This window comes from Sprattus sprattus (assembly GCF_963457725.1).
Source record: "Sprattus sprattus genome assembly, chromosome: 16".
In the NCBI taxonomy this organism is placed as follows: Eukaryota; Metazoa; Chordata; class Actinopteri; order Clupeiformes; family Clupeidae; genus Sprattus; species Sprattus sprattus.
Window position 1 is genome coordinate 7806625 of NC_137914.1, and position 24520 is coordinate 7831144.

A 24520-nucleotide genomic window follows, 5' to 3' on the forward strand; every position below is an offset into this window, starting at 1 on the left:
TCCTGTCCTATCTCCTCTCTCTCTGTTGGCCTGTAGCCCTCCCCAAGAAACAACCATGAGCGTGAAGATCTCCAGCTATAGCAGCGGTGGCAGCATGAGTGGCGGTTTCAGCAGCGGTGGCGGCGGCGGCTTCAGCAGCGGTGGCAGCGTGAGGAGGAGCTTCTCCAGCCAGTCGGCCATGGCAGGTAGCGGCGGTGCCCGCATGAGCTCCGTGTCCATGAGGCGCTCCATCGGCGGCGGTGGCATGGGAGGCGGCGGTGGTGGCGGCGGCTTCGGCAGCGGCTTCGGTGCTGGTGGAGGTGGAGGTGGCTTCGGACTGGGCATGGGTGGCGGAGGTGGAGGTGGCTTCGGAATGAGCATGGGTGGCGGAGGTGGAGGTGGCTTCGGACTGGCCATGGGTGGCGGAGGTGGTGGTTTCATAGCACCAACCATCACAGCTGTCACCACCAACCAGAGTCTGCTCGCCCCCCTGAACCTGTCGATCGACCCAAACATCCAGACCGTCCGCACTCAGGAGAAGAACCAGATCATGACCCTCAACAACCGCTTCGCCTCCTTCATCGACAAGGTCAGTGCTTTTCTCATAGCAAAATCCAACAGAGAGGCATGCACTGGCAAGACACTGTTCTTCTTGGCTTATCGTGTCCTCAATCACTGATGAGTCACTGATTAAATGGAAATACAGAAGGAACAGGAAGCCTACTGCAACTTACTTAACAGAATATTTTCTTTTATTGAGTGCTGTGTAACCTCTGTAGAAAAACTAAGTATAGTATTAGTGGACTAATGGTGTTTGATTTTGTCCCCACAGGTGCGCTTCCTGGAACAGCAGAACAAGATGCTTGAGACCAAGTGGAGCCTCCTCCAGGACCAGACCACCGTGCGCTCCAACATCGACTCCATGTTTGAGGCCTACATTGGCAACTTGCGCAGACAGCTCGACGGCCTGGGAAATGAGAAGGTCAAACTTGAGGGAGAGCTGAGAAACATGCAGGGTCTGGTTGAGGACTTCAAAGTGAAGTGAGTACCTTAATTATGAATGGACATTTGCCAGTGTTTACCACCTGTCATAGAGGGAATGTATGGGGTTTCAGTTCTACTACTTCTATACAACTGACCACATTGTGCTCCATTTGTGCAGGTATGAGGTTGAAATCAACAACCGTGCCTCAGTGGAGAATGAGTTTGTTCTGCTCAAGAAGGTAAAAACAGAAAAATGTGTTTACACTCTCTACCAATGTTCTGCTATGATCTCCCATTACTAATCTCTGAGCCTATTCTATCATTCTTCTTTAGGATGTTGATGCTGCCTACATGATCAAGGTGGAACTGGAGGCCAAGGTTGATGGCATTCAGGATGAAATCAACTTCCTCAGGGCCATTTATGAAGAGGTGAGAGATGGTCATAATCCATGTATAGGGTCACATCCAAAATGATTTGCAGTGTTCTCAAGCTCGTATCAAACATTCACATCTGTCATTCTCTTCCTCACACAGGAGTTGCGTGAACTGCAGGGCCAGATCAAGGACACCTCTGCTATTGTGGAGATGGACAACAGCCGAACTCTGGACATGGACTCCATTGTGGCCGAAGTGCGTGCTCAGTACGAGGACATCGCCAACCGCAGCCGGGCCGAGGCCGAGACGTGGTACAAGGCCAAGGTGAGTGCATCAGATTTGCACCAGCACTTAGGACTTTACCATGACAGAGCCTTGATTCTTGAAAGGGGCACAGAGTAGGAACTTCATGCTAACATCTCTTGGTCTTCTACAGTTTGAGGAGATGCAGACCTCTGCTGGCCAATACGGTGATGACCTGCGCTCAACCAAGGCAGAGATCTCTGAGCTCACCCGCATGATCAGCCGCCTCCAGAATGAAATTGAGTCAGTCAGAGTACAGGTCAGTTACCTTCTCCTTTGCTATTGCCAGTGATTATAACTAGTGCTATCATTAGCCAACGTTAAACTAACCTCCATCTGACTGACTTGCGCTCTTTTATTGCAATGCAGCGCGCCAGCATTGAGGCCCAGATTGCAGAGGCTGAGGAACGTGGAGAGATGGCAGTGAAGGATGCCAAGCTGCGCATCAGGGACCTTGAGGAAGCCCTCCAGAGAGCCAAGCAGGACATGGCCCGCCAGGTGCGCGAGTACCAGGAGTTGATGAACGTTAAACTGGCCCTCGACATTGAGATCGCCACCTACAGGAAACTGCTGGAAGGAGAGGAGTCCAGGTATGAACCATAGTACATCTACAAAGGACTGCATTAAATGTAATACCTCGAAGTAAATTATCTGACTATTGTTATTTGGCGACAAATACAGATATCCTAATATTTCATCCCTTCCACAGAATTGGTGGTGCCTCTGCAACAGTTCACGTCCAGTCAACCTCAGCTGGTGGTGGTGGGTACAATTATTAATTTCAAGACTGCAGAAAAATCCAGGAAATGAACCATGCTGCATATATCATCTGCACTTTTCATTGGTCTGCCCTCTAACTATATCAAATGTTGTTTTGCAGGAGGCGGTGGCATGTCCCTTGGCGGAGGCGGAGGCGGAGGCGGAGGTGGTGGATACGGCTATGGTGGCGGCTCTGGCATGAGCATGTCCTACGGCGGCGGCGGCGGTGGCGGCATGAGCATGTCCTACGGCGGCGGCGGCGGTGGCGGCATGAGCATGGGAATGGGCGGCGGCAGCATTGGCGGTGGCGGCAGCAGCCTTTCCATGTCTCGCTCCACTACAGTGTCCAGTGGCATGCGTCGCTTTTAAATGAGGAAAGTCTCCTCCCATTCACCTTTACCCCCTATGCTCTTCCCAATTTCACTCCAGGAAGTTTGAAAAGCTGTAAAACAACAAGTGTAGTGTACGCAGAAAATGAGTGGGATAAAATCTCTACCCAACCTGCATACAATGAAATGCATGTGATAAAACTGCTGAGCTGCTCAAGATGAATTACACGCACAACACTGCATATGTGACTGGTGACTTCACCACATGCCAAAGGGTAACCAAACCCAAATGTAAATTTTAAGTGCAAATAAAGTGTTTGATGACAAACATGTGTAGCTTTCCTTACTTGTGGAATCTGTTTTGAGTTCAAGTCAAAGTCAAAGTGTTTATTGTCACATGCACCAAATTGCTTCAGCGCAGCGAAATTCTTATGACTTGGCAGGCAACATCTACGTAGTAGACGGCATACAAGGTACAAAAATAACATATGACATATAACATCATAACATATAACATACAGTACCAGTCAAAGGTTTGGACACCCTTTAATTTTTTTTAGAAGTGTTTCCTTTACTTTTATTATTTTCTACATTGTAGTTTAATACTAAAGACATTTAAACCACGAAAGAACTCATATGGAATGATGTACTAAACAAAAAATAGTAAATAATAAACGTAAAGAAAACACTTCTCAAAAAATTAGAAGGTGTGTCAATAATAATTTTAAATAAAAGAAGGGCAGTTTACAGGCTGAAGGAGTGAGAAATATTAAATTAAATGAAATACAAAATATGTGCATTATGCATATACAGTATATGTAGTAAGAGTAGTTGTATGAGTGGGGGAGCAGTAAGTAAATGGTGATGGCGACTGTTCAGTGGGTCAATGTTGCTGATTCAGAAGCTCTACGGCCTAGGGGAAAGAGCAGTTTGTGAGTCGGGTAGTCCGTGCTCGAATGCTCCGGCAACGTCTACCAGACGGCAGCAGTGTGAGTATTCCATAGCCTGGGTGGCTGTGGTCCTTTAAGATGTTCCGTGCTTTTCTCAGGCATCTTGTGTTATAGATGCTTTGCACGGAAGGGTGATGGCCGCCGAAGATACGTTCCGCCGTCTTCACCGCCGTCTGCAGGGCCTTGCGATCGGCAGCGGAGGAGCTACCATACCAGGCAGTGATGCAGCCTGAGAGGATGCTCTCAATGGTGCATCTGTAAAGGTTGGTTTTAGAAGACATGCCAAACTTCTTATGTCTCCTCAGGAAGTATAGCCACTTTCGGGCAGTTTTGACCACCGAGTCCGCTTCATGGATCAAGTAAGGTTATCCTTGATGTACACACTGAGGAATTTGAAGTTGGAGACTCTTTCCACTGCAGCTCCTCCGTCGATGTGAATAGTGTCGTGACCCCCCTCTCTGCAGCTTCCTGAAATCCACGATCATCTCCTTGGTTTTTGCAGACATTGAGAGACAGGTTGTTGTCTTGGCACCATGAGACCAAGCCCCTTACCTCATCTCTATAGGCGGTCTCATCGTTGTTAGAGATGAGACCCAGGATGGTAGTGTCGTCTGCAAAACTTCAGGATGATGTTTGAACTGTGTTTTACCACACAGTCCTGCATGTACAGAGAGTACAGGAGGGGACTTTTTTACAGGAGGGGAATTTACACACAGGTTTTCGCGATGTCAGCGACATCTGCGCGACATCTGCAGATGTCGGGGCGCATTTACACACACTGCAGGAAGCTTCTCAGTTTGCCTCTGTTGATAGCGATGTTGCCTAGCAACACTGTCTGTAATATGCCTAACAGATGTCGGGTCGCATTTACACGCACTTTGAAGATGTCGGGGACTCCCGATGGGCTGTCGGGCGAATGGTACGGGGCTGTCGGCTGAAATTCGGCCGACATCGGCACACCGACAGTTAAATTTGTGTTTAGACGCTGTATAAAGCTGTGCCGACATCACGAAAACCTGTGTGTAAATTGGGCCTTAGTGCGCAGCCCTGGGGGGCCACGGTACTCAGGGTCAGTGAGAAGGAGGTGTGGTTGCCCATTCTAACCACCTGGGGTCTGCTCATCAGGAAGTCCAGGATCCAGTTGAACAGGGGGGTTTTTAAGGCCCAGGATCCTGAGCTTAGGGACAAGCTTGAAAGGCACAATGGTGTTGAATGCTGAGCTGTAATCCATGAACAGCATCCTCACATATGTGTAACCCTTTTCCAGGTGGGAGAGGGTGGTGTGAGGTTTGGGCCGTATGCAGTGCTACAGGGCGGTAGTCCTTTAAACAGGTGTGGATGGTTTCTTTGGTATGGGGATGATGGTGGCCTGCTTGAAGCAGGTGGGGACTTCGGACAGATGTACATTACATGAGTTGACAAGTAATATTTCAAGAAAGCATACTTTTTTAGAGGATTAGTTGAAACAAGTCAGTGTATTTGGAGAGTGAGTGGGTATGAAACCACCACCCAACCTGTTTTGTCATGCTGTGTACTAATTTTCACTATTCAAGGCCTACACAGGGACTCAAAACAGCCAAATAAAATATAAGACTATAACAAATTGGCGTCTTTATAGAAACTCAAACTGTTAATTATCTATTGTTAATTGCATTGCATAATATATAACACTTGGTTACATTTTTGGCATGGTTTTAATTTTGATATCCCATATTTCCCATCTCTGTTTGTAGGGCCCAGTTTGAGATTGGATCAGTTTCAAATTACATTCTCTGATTACTAACTCTTTTGTCTCTGATGAACTCTAACCTAAGCTGGTAGCAGCTGTTTTCAGTTACTCATCATGTATCTATACTGGTAAAGCCTTTCAAGGTTATTTTTTAATCAATGCTGCCTCAAATGAAAACCAGATGTAAATGTGCATCTGCAGATCAGCTTATTAAAAGTGCGCTATAAATGCTCTACTGGAACCTGTTCTCTTTAAATACAAGAAGCCTTTTATTGAGTGTTTTATTGAGAGCGGTTAGTGCACCGGCTAACACCCACAGAGATGTAATCTGTTTAAGATATGCTGAAAGTGTCTTATAGTTGTCATATATAGTCAGAGAGGAGTCATATGGAAGTGTAGTGTGATATAATGGGCCCTTATAATAATGTGACTTTTTTTGTCCATCTCTGTTTTTTTCTTTTTGTCTCTGCTTCCTCCCTCTTAGCACATGGAGAGCTTCAAAGGTGACATGTGACACTTAAGTTATCCATGTAAAACATATTTGCAAAGGAGACATCTGTGTTACTGAATCAACATCTAGTAGGCTACTGTTGACAGTGCAGTTAGGCACGACACGCTATCAAGCACTGAAATAAGATCAATATAATAGTCGATACAAATTCAAACCATTTAAATTGTGATTGTAGATTCTACATTGCAGAAAAGTAGATGCTTTACCATGTGTCACATTCAACAACTTATTTGAAGGGCACATTTCCTTTACAATTAAATAAACTCACTGTCTACAGAACACTGACATCTTGTGGTTGCGACCCATACACAAGTAATTACATCCAAGCAAAATATGTGTTGAGGACCCTCAAAAGAACACACATAGTAGGACACGTAGGATACACATAGACCAATACTAATCACTTCAAAGTTTAAACATATTCTCTCTATATTGGGGTTTGACTGTAATAGTGCATATCATCATCAAATGAATTCTATTTTTCTAGTCTGAATGTGAAAGATAATTATAACTCATATTAACGGGATAGTTCGGGATTTTTGACATGAATCTGTATGGCTTCCCCATCACCAGTGTCATGCAATCATGCTGACTTACCCCTGGCAGCGTCCCGTGAGCTGAGTTCTCGTCCAGTTTTGGTCAAGCCAAAAGTAGTCCGGCATGTTTGCTAGACCCAGCAAAATAAAACGTTTCTCTTCCCAAAACATTATGTGTTCAAAAGAGTGATATATTTGCATCCCAAAAACATGGTAGTGGAAAAAGTCACACCTCGTTATCACTTGGCCCTATTTTCAGTACGCGCGATACCACAACCTCACAGCTAAACGTCCGTCACAGGAAAACGATGAAAACTGAGAGTCGATTCACCATCATCTTTGTTGCCACAACCTGGATAGTCGCAAGCCTTCACCATTTTTTTACACTCAGCTTTATGTCAATTTTATCAAATGTTGTCTCAGTTTTCATCGTTTTCCTGTGACGGACGTTTCTCTCAGGCAACTTTGGCGAATCAACCTACGCGCGCGTACTGAAAATAGGGCCGAGTGATAACGAGGTGTGACTTTTTCCACTACCATGTTTTTGGGATGCAAATATATTACTCTTTTGAACACATAATGTTTTGGGAAGAGAAACGTTTTATTTGGTCATATTTTTATGGGGCAGCTGTGGCCTACTGGTTAGGGTTTCGGGTTGGTAACCGGAGGGTGGCCGGTTCGATCCCCGACCAGTAGGAAAAATGTGGGCGGGGGAAGTAGTAGCGCACTGCTCTCCCATGCCCACATCCACGGCTGAGGTGCCCTTGAGCAAGGCACCTAACCCCGATCACTGCTCCCCGGGCGCCGCCAATGGCAGCTCCGGGTTAGTGTGAAACATCACTTCACTGTGTGTGTGTCACTTCACTGGATGGGTTAAATGCAGAGGTGGATTTCAGAGTGTGTGTTTTCTACACCACCTCTGCCATAGAGAGGACTTTCACTTATTTTGCTGGGTCTAGCAAACCTGTCGGACTACTTTCGGCTTGACCAAAACTGGACGAGAGCTCTGCTCACAGGACGCTGCCGGGGGTAAGTCAGCGTGATTGCATGACACTGGTGATGGGGAAGCCATACAGATTCATGTCAAAAATCCCGAACTATCCCTTTAAGGTCACTTGAATGTCAAATCTCTACCTGGTGCACATAGCCGTAGTTATATTGTAACAAATTGGTCTCAACTTGGGAACACAAATAATGAAATATTATTCAAGACACTGTAGAGGTGCAAATTGAAAGCTTTGTAAGCTTTGTTAGGGGTTGCAGGGTACACAGCAGTGCCCAATTGGCTGGTGACAGTCGTAACACGCACCGTATGCTGTACCCGGGATCCGTAAAGGCCCTCCTTCACGGTACAACATACGCTGTCTGTAGCCCAGTTTTGTTGATTAGGGGGGTATTGTATGTGTTTAGATATGTTTAGTTATGCTGGCATTTAGCATTTTGCTTGGTTTAGTACATATGGGGATTTTAGTCGTAAGCTTGGTTAGGTTTGCAGGGTACACAGCAGTGCCCAATTGGCTGGTGACAGTTGCAACACGCGCCGTATGCTGTACCCGGGATCCGTAAAGGCCCTCCTTCACGGTACAACTTACGCTGTCTATAGCCCAGTTTTGTTGATTGGGGGGGTATTGCATGTGTTTAGATATGTTTAGTTATGCTGGCATTTAGCATTTTGTTTGGTTTGGTCAAGCACTGAATTAAGCACTGAATTAAGATCAATATAGTAGTCAATATAATATTCAAACCATTTATTTTCCGATTGTAGATGCTACATTGAAGAAAAGTAGATGTTTTACAAAGTTTTTCATTTAACAACTTATATTAAAGCAGCAATAAGTAGTTCTGTTCCAAAACTAGCAAGCTAACTACCTAAAAGGTAGGCAAAAACCTTGCCAAACCCCCCCAACAGCCCAGTTGGCACTGATAGAAGCTTGCCAACACGCTAACTGGTGTCTTTTGGTAGTATCGCTGGCAATGTCATGCTGTGAAAGCTTTTCTTCCATTTTTCCAGGGTATTCCAGCCCGGAACAAAGAACTACATAGTGCTTCCGGGGTGGCTAGTGGGAAAGACACAGGTGTTTATCTGTCCTCCACATGAATATATGCCATCAAAATTAATTTGAGGATAGTACCAAAATGAGTTGCCAATAAAACCATACCTCAAAAAGTTTCAAATTGTGGCATAGTGTTGCTTTAAGGGCACATTTCCTTAAGAGGTAAATAAACTCACTGTCTACAGAACACTGACGTCTTGTGGTTGCAACCCGTACACAAGTAAATACATCCAAGCAAAATATGTTTTGAGGACCCTAAAAAGAACACTCTCAAAAAACATATATGGTGTTATAGACCAAGACTAATGTGGGTACATGTAACACATGAGTCAGATCTTGAGACGTGACCGCAGCCTCTGGGGGGAGTACCTCTAAGAGTATATGTCCAGGGTCGGCCACAATCTTACCTGCATGCCTCAGGTTCCTGTAGAGATGGCAGGTTGCTGCCAATAACATTCTCACTTGAGGTCCTGGGAGATGATGGTGCCCAGGAAGCGGAATGACTCCAGAGTGTCGACTGGGGACCCTCTCAGGGTGATGGGGGTATGTGGGGCTGGGTTCTTTCTGAAGTCTACAACCATCTCCACTGTTTTCAGAGCGTTGGGCTCCAGGTTGTTTTGTCCACACGAGGTCACCAGATGATCAATCTCCAGCCAGTGGACTCATGCATCTGGCAACACTGGGAGGGCGGCTGACCAATGACAGTTCTCCCTGCAGTCAAGGCTTGTGCAAGAAAGTGAAACGTAAGGGGGATACTGTTTCCAAAACTTGTAAGGGCGTAAAACCTAGTTTGTGAAAGACGGACAATTTTGGGATCCCTGCCCGACACATTTTTCAAGTCTCAAAAAGAGGACATTTTGAGGTAAAAAAGGGACGTCTGGTCACCCTAACTCATCCCCACCATAGATGAGCCCAATGAGGGTGGTGCCTTCCGCGAACGAAGGAGTGTGACAGACTGGTCACTGGAGGTGCAGCTGTTGGTGTACGGGGAGAACAGAAGAGGGGAAAGAACGCAGCCTTGAGGGGAACCGGTGCTGATGATCCGGGAGTCAGAGACATGCTACCCCAGCCTCACGTGTTGCCTCCTGTCAGACATGAAGTCTGTGATCCACCTGCAGGTGGAGTCAGGCACACTCAGCTGGTGTTGATGTCAGAGCTGAAGTCCACAAACAGGATCCTGGCATAGGTTCCTGATGAGTCCAGGTGCTGGAGGATGAGGTGAATTGCCATGTGTACTGCATCGTCTACAGACCTGTTGGCTCTGTAGGCAAACTGCAGGGGGTCCAGGAGAGGGTCAGTGATGGCATTGAGGTGGAACAGCACATGGCACTTAAATTACTTCATCACCAAAGGTCAGGGAGATGGGTCTGTAGTCATTAAGTCACCTGATCCTTGTTTTTTTGGGGATGGGGATGATGGTGGAGGTCTTGGAGCAGGCTGGTACGTGGTATGTCTCCAGTGACGTGTTAAAAATGTGAACACCGGAGACAGCTGATCAGCACAGTGCTTCAGAATGGATGGGGAGACAGAGTCTGGAGCGTCTTCTTTGCGGGGAATCTGTCTCCTGAACACTCTGTGGTGATGGAGTTGCAGTTGATGGGCTGGAGCTGGTGGGTGGTGTCACGGGGGATGTTGTCAGTCCTTTCCAGACGGAATTGTAATTGTAATATTTTTCTTCAAGACAGGGACAGTGCACAATAAAACATTAATCCTGTATGAAAAAATGCATTATGCCAGGTTCTAGTAGATAGATTTTCCACCTGTAGTCCCTGGGCAGGTTGATGGAATGGTACATCAACACATAATAATAACAAGTAACACATGAACTACATGAAATGATCTGTCTCGGCCAGAGTGTTCCATTGAGTTATGGCAATACAGAAAAATTATGACTCCCCAAATAGCGTTTTGCGTTGGGGTACACTACACTCACCCTTTTGTTACAGATCTGGTTGTACGTGTTATCTTCTCTGAACAAAGAGTAACATCATTTTTCAAGGGGGGAGCTGCAGCATTATGAATAATTAAAAAAAGTAAGCAGATATTCGAGTGCTTGATCAGATTCTCAAAGTTTAAAATTTCATATTTTTGTAGTATCTGACAGTGATGGTAGTGACGTGGCTTTTTATCATGGATTTTGAGGGCACTTTTGTATAAGGATTGAAGTGGTTTTAGAACTGTTTTTGGCTGAGAACTGGTGTTGGATTTTCTCAGAGTACAGTCGATAAGCTTGTTTCACCTCCTTGCTAAACGGGTATTACTCTATAGACCTATAGGTAGGTAACACATAGAACAAATACTTGTTACATATTCTCTCTATACAGTGGTTGGACTGTAAGAGTGCATACCATCATCAATTGATTGTATTTTTCTAGTCTGAATGTGAAAGATAATTATAACTAATTTTAAAGTAATTTCAATGTAATACTTATACCATATGTTATATGTATCTCACTAGTATTTATTATTATGCCAAACAAGCAGAGGGCGGCAAATTCCTGATGATGAACTTAAGCCTGCAATACGAGCAGATTCTGATTAATGCAGAAGCCAGATTCCATCTACCTTGCTGAAATAGATCAATCTCATTGGCTAATTAAACCGATATGGCTTCTTGAAGTTCTTGATAATCCAGTAAATGGTTCTTTCAGGTGCAATATTCCTAGCAGCATGTGAGGCCATTTTGATGCAAAGCGATGATGGCTGTACGTGTTTCTTTGGAGGTAACTATTGCTACCACAAGAAAATACATGCTTCCTCCATATTGCATCGTATATATACCTGAACTCACAATGAGAGACTGAACAGAGGTAGTTGTTGTATGTTCATGGCTGGGTTCTCAAAAGCACAGGTGACACTTTATGACATATTTCATCCCACTTTGCCCATCTCATGAGCCTCTTTCCCCTAATGACACTTTCTGCAATTATTTTGAGACTATGAGAGATCTTTGAGATCTGCTGGCAAATTGAAAGGTCAACCACATTTTTGGAGATTAAGTTGTGTGCAGCGTAATTTGTTAAAACATTTAAGGATTGAAATATTTCGTTATCCTGCATTAGATTTAATAAATAGTGAGAAATGAGATATGTGACAAGGGGTGCACATGCAAAGTGGATATAGGTTCCCACTGCCTATAACCATCTAAGAAAAGACCTCAAAAGATTCACATATACCTGAAATATCAGTTTTAAACTATTTCTGTTCTGTAAGAGAAATATCCTCCTGACATACTGTTCACTCTTCGGCTCAGACCTGACAAATAACAGAAGCTCACACAGGTTTAAAGACAAAACACTAAGGGTTTATTTACAATTAGCCAGGAGGACACTAATAGTCCAAGCTACGGTGATGTGTGGTAGTCAGTTTTAACAGTGGCGTAGGCGTGGATGCATGCATGCTAGGTCAGTAAGTGTGAGTGTTATATATCGCAATAAGTATGCCAGGATGAGCAGAGCGTACAGAGCAAAGTTTCCCCCTTCTCTCACTCTGAGTCTTTCTCTTAGTCTCCGTCAGAATCTCTGGCACCAGTGGAATGTGCTTTTGTAGTACTGGGAACACCAGTCCGAGGTTTTTTTCTATGACTAACGAGCCGACCACACCTGCTGGGTATCTGCAACCCAAAACACAGACAAAGACAAGCAGCCAGCCCAGCAAAACAATAGATACTCAGTATCATAACCTGGCAGAGAGCAGAGTGCTATTTTATCCCCAGGCACTTGCATCCCTGAAACTAAACTAGTTAAAAACCATTTGAGAAATGCACTATCAGGCATTCATGTGTTCGGATAAGGGATTAACCAGAGAATATGACTGCCATTCCTCCCTAGAATCCCCTTCAGGACCTTGTTGACTTTACCTGCAGTGTGTGAGTACCTGCGTGTTCTGGAGGCCTATCATCTTACAGAGCTGACTGTCTCCCCACCAATCAGATGTCTGCCTGCACCCCCTGCAGGCAGGTCAACTTGCAGGGCGAGTGTCTTCAGGCAGTGGAGGTGGGGTGATAGCAGGGCCCAGGTGAGAGCTAACCCCTCTCCAAGCAGTATAAAGAGGCATCGCACCAACAACAAGACACTCAGAGGTACATCCTTCCTCTTAGTGGACTCACCTGCTCCAGTCCTGTTCTATCTCTCCTCTCTCTGTTGGCCTGTAGCCCTCCGTAACTAACAACAGCAACCATGAGCATAAGAATCTCTTCATCCAGAATGAGCAGCGGCGGCAGCATGAGGAGGAGCTTCTCCAGCCGCTCCATGGGTGGCGGTGGCTTGGCGTTGGGAGGTGGTGGCTTGGCGTTGGGAGGTGGTAGCGGTGCCGCTGCCGGTGGCTCCAGCTCCAGCTACAGCTACAGCATTGGCGGAGGTGGTGCCAGCGTCGGCGGAGGTAGTGCCAGCATCAGCAGCAGCTTCGGTGCTGGTGTAGGTAGCCTGGGGCTCGGAAGTGGCCTGGCTCTCGGTGGAGGTGGCTATGGACTTGCCATGGGTGGTGGAGGTGGTGCTGTCATAGCACCAGCACCAGCCATCACAGCTGTCACCGTCAACCAGAGTCTGCTCGCCCCCCTGAACCTGTCGATCGACCCCACCATCCAGACCGTCCGCACTCAGGAGAAGAACCAGATCATGACCCTCAACAACCGCTTCGCCTCCTTCATCGACAAGGTCAGTGCTTTTCTCATAGCAAAATCCAACAGAGAGAGGCATGCACTGGCAAGAGTTCTTCTAGGTTTATCGTATCCTCAATTGATCATCTGATAGGATGTTGCCTGTAATAGTCTTCACTAAGTCACCCAGGGAAAAAGGAGATGTTCTGAAACCCTGACCCAGAGAGGGCCTATGCCCGAGAGCAGATAACAACACTTGGAACTCTGGCAAACTATCTTAGGTGTGAACCAGACAACCTGCAAGAGACTAAAACTTAGGCCAATTTACAAAAATACCCCTTCTTTTGTTCACAGATGCCAAAGTTCACGTAACGAGTAACTGATTAAATGGAATTAAATAAAGAACAGGATGCGTGTAACAACTTAAATAACAGAATCCTTTCTTTTATTGAGTGCGTGGTACCTCTTGAGAAAAAAATGATATAGTATAAGTGGACTAATGGTGTTTCATTTTGTCCCCGTAGGTGCGCTTCCTGGAACAGCAGAACAAGATGCTGGAGACCAAGTGGAGCCTCCTCCAGGGCACGACCACCGTGCGCTCCAACATCAACTCCATGTTTGAGGCCTACATTGGCAACCTGCGCAGACAGCTCGACGGCGTGGGCAGTGGGCAGGTCCAGCTGCAGGGAGAGCTGAAAAACATGCAGGTTCTGGTTGAGGACTTCAAAGTGAAGTGAGTGCCTCAATTATTTGTGGACATTTGCCAGTGTTAACCACCTGTAATAGAAGGAATGCATGGGGTTTCAGTTCTTAGCTCTATAAAACTGACCAGATTGTGCTCCATTTGTGCAGGTATGAGGTTGAAATCAACAAGCGTGCCTCAGTGGAGAATGAGTTTGTTCTGCTGAAGCAGGTAAAAACAGAAAAATGTGTTTACACTCTCTATCAATGTTCTGCTATGATATCCCATTGCTAATCTCTGAACCTACATACTTATCCATTCTTTCCTTCTTCTTCAGGATGTTGATGCTGCCTACATGATCAAGGTGGAACTGGAGGCCAAGGTTGATGCCTCTCAGGATGAAATTAACTTCCTCAGGGTCGTCTATGCAGAGGTGAGAGATGGTCATTCTTCATGTACAGGGTCACATCCAGAACGATTTGCAGTGTTCCCAAGCTCATATCAAACATTCACATTTGTCATTCTCTTTCTCACACAGGAGCTGCGTGAGCTGCAGGCGCAGATCAAGGACACCTCTGCTATTGTGGAGATGGACAACAGCCGCTCTCTGGACATGGACTCCATTGTGGCCGAAGTGCGTGCTCAGTACGAGGACATCGCCACCCGCAGCCGGGCTGAGACAGAGTCATGGTACCAGGCCAAGGTGAGTGCATCAGACTGGCACCAGCACTTAGGACTTTACCATGACAGAGCCTTGATTCTTCAAAGGGGCACAGGGTAGGAACTTCATGCTAACATCTCTTGGTCTTCTACAGTTTGAGGAGATGCAGACCTCTGCTGGCCAATACGGTGTTGACCTGCGCACAACCAAGGCAGAGATCTCTGAGCTCACCCGCATGATCAGCCGCCTCCAGATGGAAATTGAATCAGTCAACGGACAGGTCAGTTACCTCTCTTTGCTATCGCCACTGAGTATAACTAATGCTATCATTAGCCAACGTTTAACCAACCTCCACCTGTCTGACTTGCGCTCTTTTATTGCAATTCAGCGCGCCAGCATTGATGCCCAGATTACAGAGACTGAGGAACGTGGAACGATTGCAGTGAAGGATGCCCAGCTGCGCATCAGGGACCTTGAGGAGGCCCTCCAGAGAGCCAAGCAGGAGATGGCCCGCCAGGTGCGCGAGTACCAGGAGCTGATGAACGTCAAACTGGCCCTCGACATTGAGATTGCCACCTACAAGACCCTGCTGGAAGGAGAGGAGTCCAGGTAAGCATATGAAACATAGTACATCTTCAAAGGACTGCCTTAAGTATAATACCTCCTAGTGAATTATCTGACTATTGTTATTTGGCAAGAAGTACAAAATCCTAATGTTTGATCCCTTCCACAGAATTGGTGGTGCCTCTGCAACAGTTCACGTCCAGGAAACCTCAGGCGCTGCTGGTAGGTATATTTATTCATTTCAAAACTGGATACAAATCCAGGAAATGAACCATGCTGCATATATCATTTGCAGTTCTTATTGTTCTGCCCTCTAACTAATTTAAATGTTATTTTGCAGGAGGCGGTGGCCTGGCCCTTGGAGGAGGAGGAGGCGGTGGCCTGGCCCTTGGCGGAGGCGGTGGCGGTGGATTCGGCTATGGTGGCGGCGCTGGCATGAGCATGTCACTCGGCGGTGGAATCGGCATGGGCGGCGGCTCCAGCCTCAGCATTGGCGGTGGAAGCAGCAGCATGTCTCGCTCCTCTTTGATGTCAAGTGGCTTCCGCCGCTTCTAAACGAGGAACAACACCTGTCCTCTCTTCCCGCTAATCTTTACCCCGTATGCTCTTCCCAATTCCACTCCAGGAAGTGAAAACTGTGAAACAACAAGTCAGTGTACTCATAAAGTGAGTGGGATAAAACCTCCACCCATCCCGCATGCAATGCAATGCAATAAAATGCATGTGATAAAACCTCTGAGCTGCTCAAGATGAAATACAAGTGCAACACTGCAGATGTGACCACATGCCAAAGAATAACCAAACCCGAATGTAAATGTGAAATGCAAATAAAGTGTTTGATGCCAAACATGTGTAGCAATCCTTACTCATTGTGTCTGTTTTGAGTTGCACACCACATGAGTTGAAACACGTAATATTCCAAAGAAAATACTTTATTAGAGGATTAATTCTAGCCAGTCAGTGTACTCAGTGAGTGGGTATGAAACCACCACCCAACCAGTTTTGTCATGCTGGGTCCTCATTTTCACCATTCATGTCCACAGGGACTCAAAACAGCAAAATAAAATCTCACAAAGACTATAGCAAAATGCCTTCTTTATAGAAACTCAAACTGTTAATAATCTGTCCGAGACACTGTATTTAACAATACATAAAGCAAGACAGTTTCACTTAAGTCTCTCAAATTTAGTTGAATGAAATTCAAGAATCTAACTAACAAAGAAATTGTATACAGGCAAATATTAAGTCCCTTGAAGGTTTGTACATCATGTGGTCATTCTTCAATCCAGTTAAAATGAGAGAAAACACAGGAGAGCCCAAAAAGAAAAAAGTAGGCCTTTACATATATATCCAGCCCAGGTCAAAGAACAAACAAAAGGATTGATGTCACCCAAAATTCCTCTTCTCTTGCAGTAAGATACAAAAATGTAAGTATCATATGACTTCATATGACTTGAATATTTTATGTAATGTCCCAAAAATGAATTCTTTCAAGAATTTTACCTCAATGTAAAGGTAAGATTTTTGTGAATATTTTGAGGGAAAGACCAAGAAGATAAACAGCAAAGATATATTTTTTCATAGCCTGTTTTGTACACATTCACTTAGGGTGCCAATAATTGCTGAGGGCACTGTTTGTATATACATGGAATAAAAACAATACAATGAAAATAAAAACAATACAATAAAGTGTTAAAAAAAAGACCTATAGTCATGAATTAAAAGCTGAAGAAAATACAAAAGTTTTAATTTCCTTTTTAAAAGAGAGCACTGATTGCGATGACTTTAACTCCAGAGGTAGGCACCGTGTGCAGCATTGGTGTTTATTCTTGGGGTCGTGAGAAGACATTTACTTGAGGACCTTGTGAAACACGATGGATCATAAAAAGAAATCAAATCCTAAATATAGGGTGGGGCAAGGTCGTTAAGTGATTTATGGACAAGAAGGACCATTTTAAACTCAATTCTTTGTTTAACAGGGAGCCAGTGAAGTGATTTAAGAACAGGGGTGATATGATTACATTTTGATGTTCTAGTGACTATTCTAGCAGCTGCATTTTGGATGAGCTGAAGTTCGTTTAAAATCTGTTTTGTTAGACCAGCATAGAGTGCGTTGCAGTAATATAACCGACATGAGATAAGTACATTCTTTACAATGGAACTCTCGCCTTCAAGAACTTATGTTCCTTTAAAGTTAAATAAACTCTCTGCCTACAGAACACTGACATCTTGTGGTTGCAACCCGTATACAAGTAAATACATCCAAGCAAAATATGTATTGAGGACCCTCAAAAGTGCACATAGAATGAGAATCAAAATTGTTTTCATTGACAAATAAGTTTACCCCTTCCAGAAATTTTATTTGGCATTTTGGTGCAGACAATAATCATAACACAAGTACTACAGAACATAGGAAAAACAATAAAGCGTAGAGGCGGGATAAGAGTCTGTTTCGGGGGGGGGGGGGGGGGGGATCCCGGGCGTTGTTGATGAGGCCAACTGCATCCGGGGAAGAAGCTGGACTTGTGGCGTGAGGTTTTGGTCCTGATGGGAGTGCCTCAAAGAGTATATGACCAGGGTGGGAAGGGGCCGGCCACAATCTTACCTGCACGCCTCAGGATCCTGGAGGCGAAAAGTTCCTGTAGAGATGGCAGGCGGCAGCCAATCACCTTTTCAGCAGAACGAAAGATAAGCTGCAGTGTGCCTTTGTCATTGGCAGTGGCAGCAGCGTACCAGATGGTGATGGAGGAGGTGAGGATGGACTCAACGATGGAGGTGTAGAAGTGCACCAACATTGTCTTTGGCAGGTTGAACTTCTTCAGCTGCCGCAAAAAGTACATCCTCTGTTGAGCTTTTTTGGTGAGGGAGCTGATGTTAAGCTCCCACCTGAGGTCCTGGGAGATGATGGTGCCCACTGCCCAGGAAGCAGAAAGATTCCACAGTGTCGACTGGGGAGTCTCTCAGGGTGATGGGGTTGAGTGGGGCTAGGTTCTTTCTGAAGCCATCTCCACTGTTCTCAGAGCGTTGAGCTCCAGGATGTTCGATCCGCACCAGGTCACCAGATGATCAATCTCCCTCCTCTAAGCGGACTCATCCCCACCATAGATGAGCCCAATGAGGGTGGTGTCATCCGTGAACTTAAGGAGTTTGACGGACTGGTGACTGGAGGCACAGCTGTTGGTGTACAGGCAGAAGAGTAAAGGGAAAAGAACGCAGCCTTCGGGGGAACCGGCGTTGATGGTCCGGGAGTCAGGGACATGCTTCCCCAGCCTCACGTGTTGCCTCCTGTCAGACATGAGGTCTTTGATCCACCAGCAGGTGGAGTCAGGCACACTCAGCTGGGATAGCTTGTCCTGTAGCAGAGCCGGGATGATGCTGTTGAAGGCAGAGCTTAAGTCCACAAACAGGATCCTGGCGTAGGTCCCATGTGTACTGCATCGTCTACAGACCTATTGGCTCTGTAAGCAAACTGCAGGGGGTCCAGGAGAGGGTCAGTGATGGTCTGAGGTGGGCAACTGTGGAAAGGTGCAGGGATCTCCTGTGGTGATGGAGGTGCAGTTGATGCGCTGGAGTTGGTGGGTGATGTCACGCCTTTCAAAGCGACAATAAAACGCCTTTCAAAGCGACAATCAAACTCATCACAAGTCGTAAAGGTTTACAATTTCTAATCTGCCTAAGTCCTTTCCCGACAGAAGTTGAGTCATTGGCTGAGAACTGGTGTTGGAATTTCTCAGAGTATAGTCGTTTAGCTTCTCTCACCTCCTTGCTAAACCTGTCTTTTAACTCTATAAACCTATAGGTTGGTATAGAACAATTACTTGTTACATATTCACTCTAAATTGTTGTTGGATTGTAAGAGTGCATACCATCATCAATTCATTATATTTTTCTAGTCTGAATGTGAAAGATAATTATAACTCATTTTAGAGTAATTTGAATGTAAAACTTCTACCTGGTGCACAAAGCTAAACAAACAGACAGCAGGAAATGAGTGATGATGAACTTAACTTATGAACTTATGAAGCCTGCAATACGAGAAGATTCCACTGAATTAAAAAGCCAGATTCCATCCACCTTGCTGAAATAGATCAATCTCATTGGCTAATTAATCCGATATGGCTTCTTGAAGTTCTTGATAATCCAGTAAATGGTTCTTTCAGGTGCAATATTCCTAGCAGCATGTGAGGCCATTTTGATGCAGAACGATGCCGGCTTCACGTGTTTCTTTGGAGGTAACCATTGCTACCACAAGAAAATACAGGCTTCCTCCATATTGCATGGTATATATACCAGAACTCACAATGTAAGAATAAACAGAGGCAGTTATTCATCGAGTGTTCATCAAAGTTTAGCAAAGAATGTAATAATAATATGGGTAAAGCACAACAACAGATGAACAGTTGTTGTATGTTCAACGCTGTATTCTCAAAAGCACAAGTGTACTAAAGATTTGAAACCTTATGACACGCTTCATCCCACTTTGCCCATCTCATGAGCCTCTTTCACCTAACGACACTTTCTGCAATTATTTTGAGATCTTTGAGATCTGCCTGCAAATTGAAAGGTCAACCACATTTTTGGAGATTAAGGTGTGTGCAGCGTAAATGTCAACATTTTTTAAGGGTGGAAAAATGTACTATTTGCATATCTTTCGAAATAGGTTAGGTCCTCATTTTTAGGAAAAAATGCATATTTTAAAAAGCTTAAGCTTCACCTTCAAAAACACAGATACCAGGAAAAAATCAACATACTGAACAAAATATACAAATATTTCTTTATCCTGCATTAGAGTAAAAAAAAAAAAATGAGACATGAGTTACATGGTATGGGGTGCACATGCAAAGTGGAAATAGGTTCCCACTGCCTATAACCATCTAGGAAAAGATCTCAAAAGATTCACATATAGTACCTGAAATAACAGTTGCAAACTGATTCTGCTCTAAGAGAAATATCCTCCTGACTTGCTGTTCACTTGTCAGCTATAAGGATCCTGTTTGGCTCATGATCAACACAGGTGTGGTCTCTGCTCAGTGTATTACTGGGGATGCTAAAACTATAATTCTAAACCTGATTGTTCAAATCCTTGATTGTGATTGGCTAAAAGCCGTTGTAAAATCCAGCATTACCTTACAATTTGACCTGATTACATTCCATATTACTGCGCAGCGAATGGCAAGGAATTCATATAGCGCATTTCATACCCAGTGTTCCATCTGGCTGTTGCGTTGCTTCAAGGGTTGCGTGGCAACGATTTATTTAGGAACTATAATTTTTAGTGGCGGAAGAATGACGGTTTATCATTAAACTGTTGTTTCTTAAATTGAATTGTCTTTAATTATGAAACCATATCAAATATGTGTAGTAACAGGTTTAGAAAAGCAATAAGCCCCGCGAGTCCGTGCTTTGCGCTGATTTTAGAACAGGTAAGGGGGTTTAACGGCACTCCGCTTCGCGTCGTGCCTAACAACTCCCTTACCTGTTCTAAAATCAGCGCAAAGCACGGCCTCTTGGGGCTTATTGCTTAATCTTCTGTTATGAAACGTTGGATCATGGAAAGAACGCATTAGATGATCTAATTCCATATTTGAATGGAATGACTTGAATCGTTGTTAATTGTTTTTGCGCGCTTGCCTGCATGAATCTTGTTTGTGAATTTGCCATGTATTTACTCTACATTCTCAAGAAAATACAGAGCTACCTCTAACTGGTACCTTCTATAGACTACAACATGCCACAAACTACCACTGGTCCAAAACTAGATTCTAGATTAACACTATTTAACTCTATCTTGTGTGTATTTCATGAACTAGATTTAACATGTGTTTACAGATGTTGTTGTGACAAGCAAACAATATGATAATACACATTCTGAATCCAAAACAAAGAGTACAAAACAATAGATACTATGTATAATATCCTGGAAGAGAGCACTGAAGTGTGTGCTGAGAAGCAGAAGAGTGCTATTTCATCCCCGAGCACTTGCATGCCTGAAACTAAAGGAGTTAAAACCATGAGAAATGTGCTATCAGGCATCCATGAGAATGGAACAGGGATTAAGCAGAGAACACGACTGCCATTCCATCACCCTACAATCCCCCTCAGGCCCTTGGTGACTTTACCTGTAGTGTGTAGAGCCCCTGAATGTGCTGGAGGCCTCTCATCTTACAGAGCTGAGTGTCCCCCCACCAATCAGTTGTCTGCCTGCAACCCCTGCAGGCAGGTGAACTTGCAGGGCGAGTGTCTTCAGGCAGTGGAGGTGGGGGGATAGCAGGACTCAGGTGAGAGCTACCCCCTCTCCAAGCAGTATAAAGAAGCATCGCACCAACAGCAAGACACTCAGAGGTACATCCTTTCTCTTTGTGGACTCACCTGCTCCAGACCTGTTCTATCTCTCCTCTCTCTGTTGGCTTGTAGCCCTCTGTAATTTGCAACTGCAACCATGAGCATAAGAATGTCTTCATCCAGAATGAGCATCGGTGGCAGTAGCAGTGGCGGCTTCAGCAGCGGCGGCAGCATGAGGAGGAGCTTCTCCAGCCGCTCCATGGGTGGCGGTGGCTTGGCGTTGGGAGGTGGTGGCGGTGCCGCTGCTGGTGGCTCCAGCTCCAGCTACAGCTACAGCATCGGCGGAGGTGGTGCCAGCGTCGGCGGAGGTAGTGCTAGCATCAGCAGCAGCTTCGGTGCTGGTGTAGGTAGCCTGGGGCTCGGAAGTGGCCTGGCTCTCGGCGGAGGTGGCATGGGACTTGCCATGGGTGGTGGAGGTGGTGCGATCATAGCACCAGCACCAGCCATCACAGCTGTAACCGTCAACCAGAGTCTGCTCGCCCCCCTGAACCTGACGATCGACCCCACCATCCAGACCGTCCGCACTCAGGAGAAGAACCAGATCATGACCCTCAACAACCGCTTCGCCTCTTTCATCGACAAGGTCAGTGCTTTTCTCTTAGCAAAATACAACAGAGAGAGACATGCACTGGCAAGAGTTCTTCTAGGCTTATCGTTTCCTCAATTGATCATCTGAAAGGATGTTGCCTGTAATAGTCTTCACTAAGTCACTTAGAGAAAAAGGAGATGTTCTGAAACCCTGACCCAGAGAGGGCCTATGCCCTACTACAGCATATGACAACCCTTGGCATTCTGGCAAACAAACTTAGGTGTGAACCAGACAACCTGCAAGTGAAAAACATTTAAGCCAATTTACAAACATACCCCATCTTATGTTCACAGATGTTCACGTAAAGGGTCACTGATTAAATGGTAACTAAGTATAATATAAGTGGACTAATGGTGTTTAATTTTGTCCCCACAGGTGCGCTTCCTTGAACAGCAGAACAAGATGCTTGAGACCAAGTGGAGCCTCCTCCAGGGCACGACCACCGTGCGCTCCAACATCAACTCCATGTTTGAGGCCTACATTGGCAACCTGCGCAGACAGCTCGACGGCGTGGGCAGTGGGCAGGTCCAGCTGCAGGGAGAGCTGAAAAACATGCAGGTTCTGGTTGAGGACTTCAAAGTGAAGTGAGTAACTTAATTATTTATGTACATTTGCCAGTGTTTACCACCTGTAATAGAAGGAATGTACAGGGTTTCAGTTCTTAGCTCTATAAAACTGACCATACCATGCTCCATTTGTGCAGGTATGAGGTTGAAATCAACAAGCGTGCCGCAGTGGAGAATGAGTTTGTTCTGCTCAAGAAGGTAAAATCTGAAAAAAGTGTTTACAGTCTCTCCCAATGTTCTGCTTTGATCTCCCATTGGTAATCTCTGAACCTATTCTTTTTTTCCAATTCTTTCATTCTTCTTCAGGATGTTGATGCTGCCTACATGATCAAGGTGGAGCTTGAGGCCAAGGTCGATGCCTCTCAGGATGAAATCAACTTCCTCAGGGTCGTCTATGCAGAAGTGAGATATGGTTATTCTTCATGTACAGGGTCACATCCAAAATTATTTGCAGTGTTCTCAAGCTCGTATCAAACATTCACATCTGTCATTCTCTTCCTCACACAGGAGCTGCGTGAGCTGCAGGCGCAGATCAAGGACACCTCTGCTATTGTGGAGATGGACAACAGCCGCTCTCTGGACATGGACTCCATTGTGGCCGAAGTGCGTGCTCAGTACGAGGACATCGCCACCCGCAGCCGGGCCGAGACAGAGTCATGGTACCAGGCCAAGGTGAGTGCATCAAACTGGCACCAGCACTTAGTGCCTTGTCATGAATGAGCCTTGATTCTTGAAAGGGGCACAGAGAAGGAACTTCGTGCTAATATCTCTTGGTCTTCTACAGTTTGAGGAGATGCAGACCTCTGCTGGCCAATACAGTGTTGACCTGCGCACAACCAAGGCAGAGATCTCTGAGCTCACACGCATGATCAGCCGCCTCCAGATGGAAATTGAATCAGTCAAAGTACAGGTCAGTTACCTCTCTTTGCTATCGCCACTGAGTATAGCTAATGCTATCATTAGCCAACGTTTAACCAATCTTCACCTGGCTGACTTGCGCTCTTTTATTGCAATTCAGCGCGCCAGCATTGATGCCCAGATTACAGAGACTGAGGAACGTGGAGAGCTGGCAGTGAAGGATGCCAAGCTGCGCATCAGGGACCTTGAGGCAGCCCTCCAGACTACCAAGCAGGAGATGGCCCGCCAGGTGCGCGAGTACCAGGAGCTGATGAACGTCAAACTGGCCCTCGACATTGAGATTGCCACCTACAAGACCCTGCTGGAAGGAGAGGAGTCCAGGTAAGCATATGAAACATAGTACATCTACAAAGGTCTGCCTTAAGTATAATACCTCCTAGTGAATTATCTGACTATTGTTATTTGGCAAAAAATACAAAATCCTAATGTTTGATCCCTTCCACAGAATTGGTGGTGCCTCTGCAACAGTTCACGTCCAGGAAACCTCAGGCGCTGCTGGTAGGTATATTTATTCATTTCAAGACTGGATACAAATCCAGGAAATGAACCATGCTGCCTGCATATATCATTTGCAGTTCCTATTGTTCTGCCCTCTAACTAATTAAAATGTTATTTTGCAGGAGGCGCTGGCCTGGCCCTTGGAGGAGGAGGTGGCCTGGCCCTTGGCGGAGGCGGTGGCGGTGGATTCGGCTATGGTGGCGGCGCTGGCATGAGCATGTCACTCGGCGGCGGAATCGGCATGGGCGGCGGCTCCAGCCTCAGCATTGGCGGTGGCAGCAGCAGCATGTCTCGCTCCTCTTTGATGTCAAGTGGCTTCCGCCGCTTCTAAATGAGGAACAACACCTCTCCTCTTTTCCTTCTGATCTTTGCCCCATATTCTCTTCCCAATTCCACTCCAGGAAGTTTGAAAGCTGTGAAACAACAAGTCAGTGTACTCAGAAAGTGAGTGGGATAAAACCTCCACCCATCCCACTTGCAATGCAATGTAATGCATGTGACAAAACCGCTGAGCTGCTCAAGATGAAATACAAGTGCAACACTGCAGATGTGACTGGTGACTCCACCACATGCCAAAGAGTAACCAAACCCGAA

At 45.6% G+C, this 24520-nt stretch overlaps 3 protein-coding genes across 3 annotated transcripts; all 3 read left to right on the forward strand.

Annotated features, from left to right (window-relative positions):
- LOC308376847 (keratin, type II cytoskeletal 8-like) lies at window positions 1–3029 on the forward strand. The gene is made up of 9 exons (XM_080853331.1): window positions 1–568; window positions 812–1020; window positions 1142–1202; window positions 1297–1392; window positions 1498–1662; window positions 1775–1900; window positions 2011–2231; window positions 2351–2403; window positions 2522–3029. Exons 1-9 carry the CDS (start codon window positions 56–58, stop codon window positions 2767–2769), a joined length of 1692 nt encoding a protein of 563 aa, XP_080709457.1. The 5' UTR covers window positions 1–55; the 3' UTR covers window positions 2770–3029.
- A 9685-nt stretch (window positions 3030–12714) lies between these two features.
- On the forward strand, window positions 12715–15568 carry LOC308377761 (keratin, type II cytoskeletal 8-like; the record flags this gene model as incomplete). The annotated part of the gene is made up of 9 exons (XM_080854497.1): window positions 12715–13164; window positions 13631–13839; window positions 13959–14019; window positions 14126–14221; window positions 14327–14491; window positions 14604–14729; window positions 14838–15058; window positions 15183–15235; window positions 15354–15568. The coding sequence occupies 9 exons, from the start codon at window positions 12715–12717 to the stop codon at window positions 15566–15568; spliced, it is 1596 nt and encodes a 531-aa protein (XP_080710623.1).
- A 5896-nt stretch (window positions 15569–21464) lies between these two features.
- On the forward strand, window positions 21465–24257 carry LOC308377762 (keratin, type II cytoskeletal cochleal-like; the record flags this gene model as incomplete). The annotated part of the gene is made up of 9 exons (XM_080854498.1): window positions 21465–21938; window positions 22320–22528; window positions 22648–22708; window positions 22817–22912; window positions 23018–23182; window positions 23295–23420; window positions 23529–23749; window positions 23874–23926; window positions 24049–24257. The coding sequence occupies 9 exons, from the start codon at window positions 21465–21467 to the stop codon at window positions 24255–24257; spliced, it is 1614 nt and encodes a 537-aa protein (XP_080710624.1).
- Window positions 24258–24520: the final 263 nt, after the last annotated feature.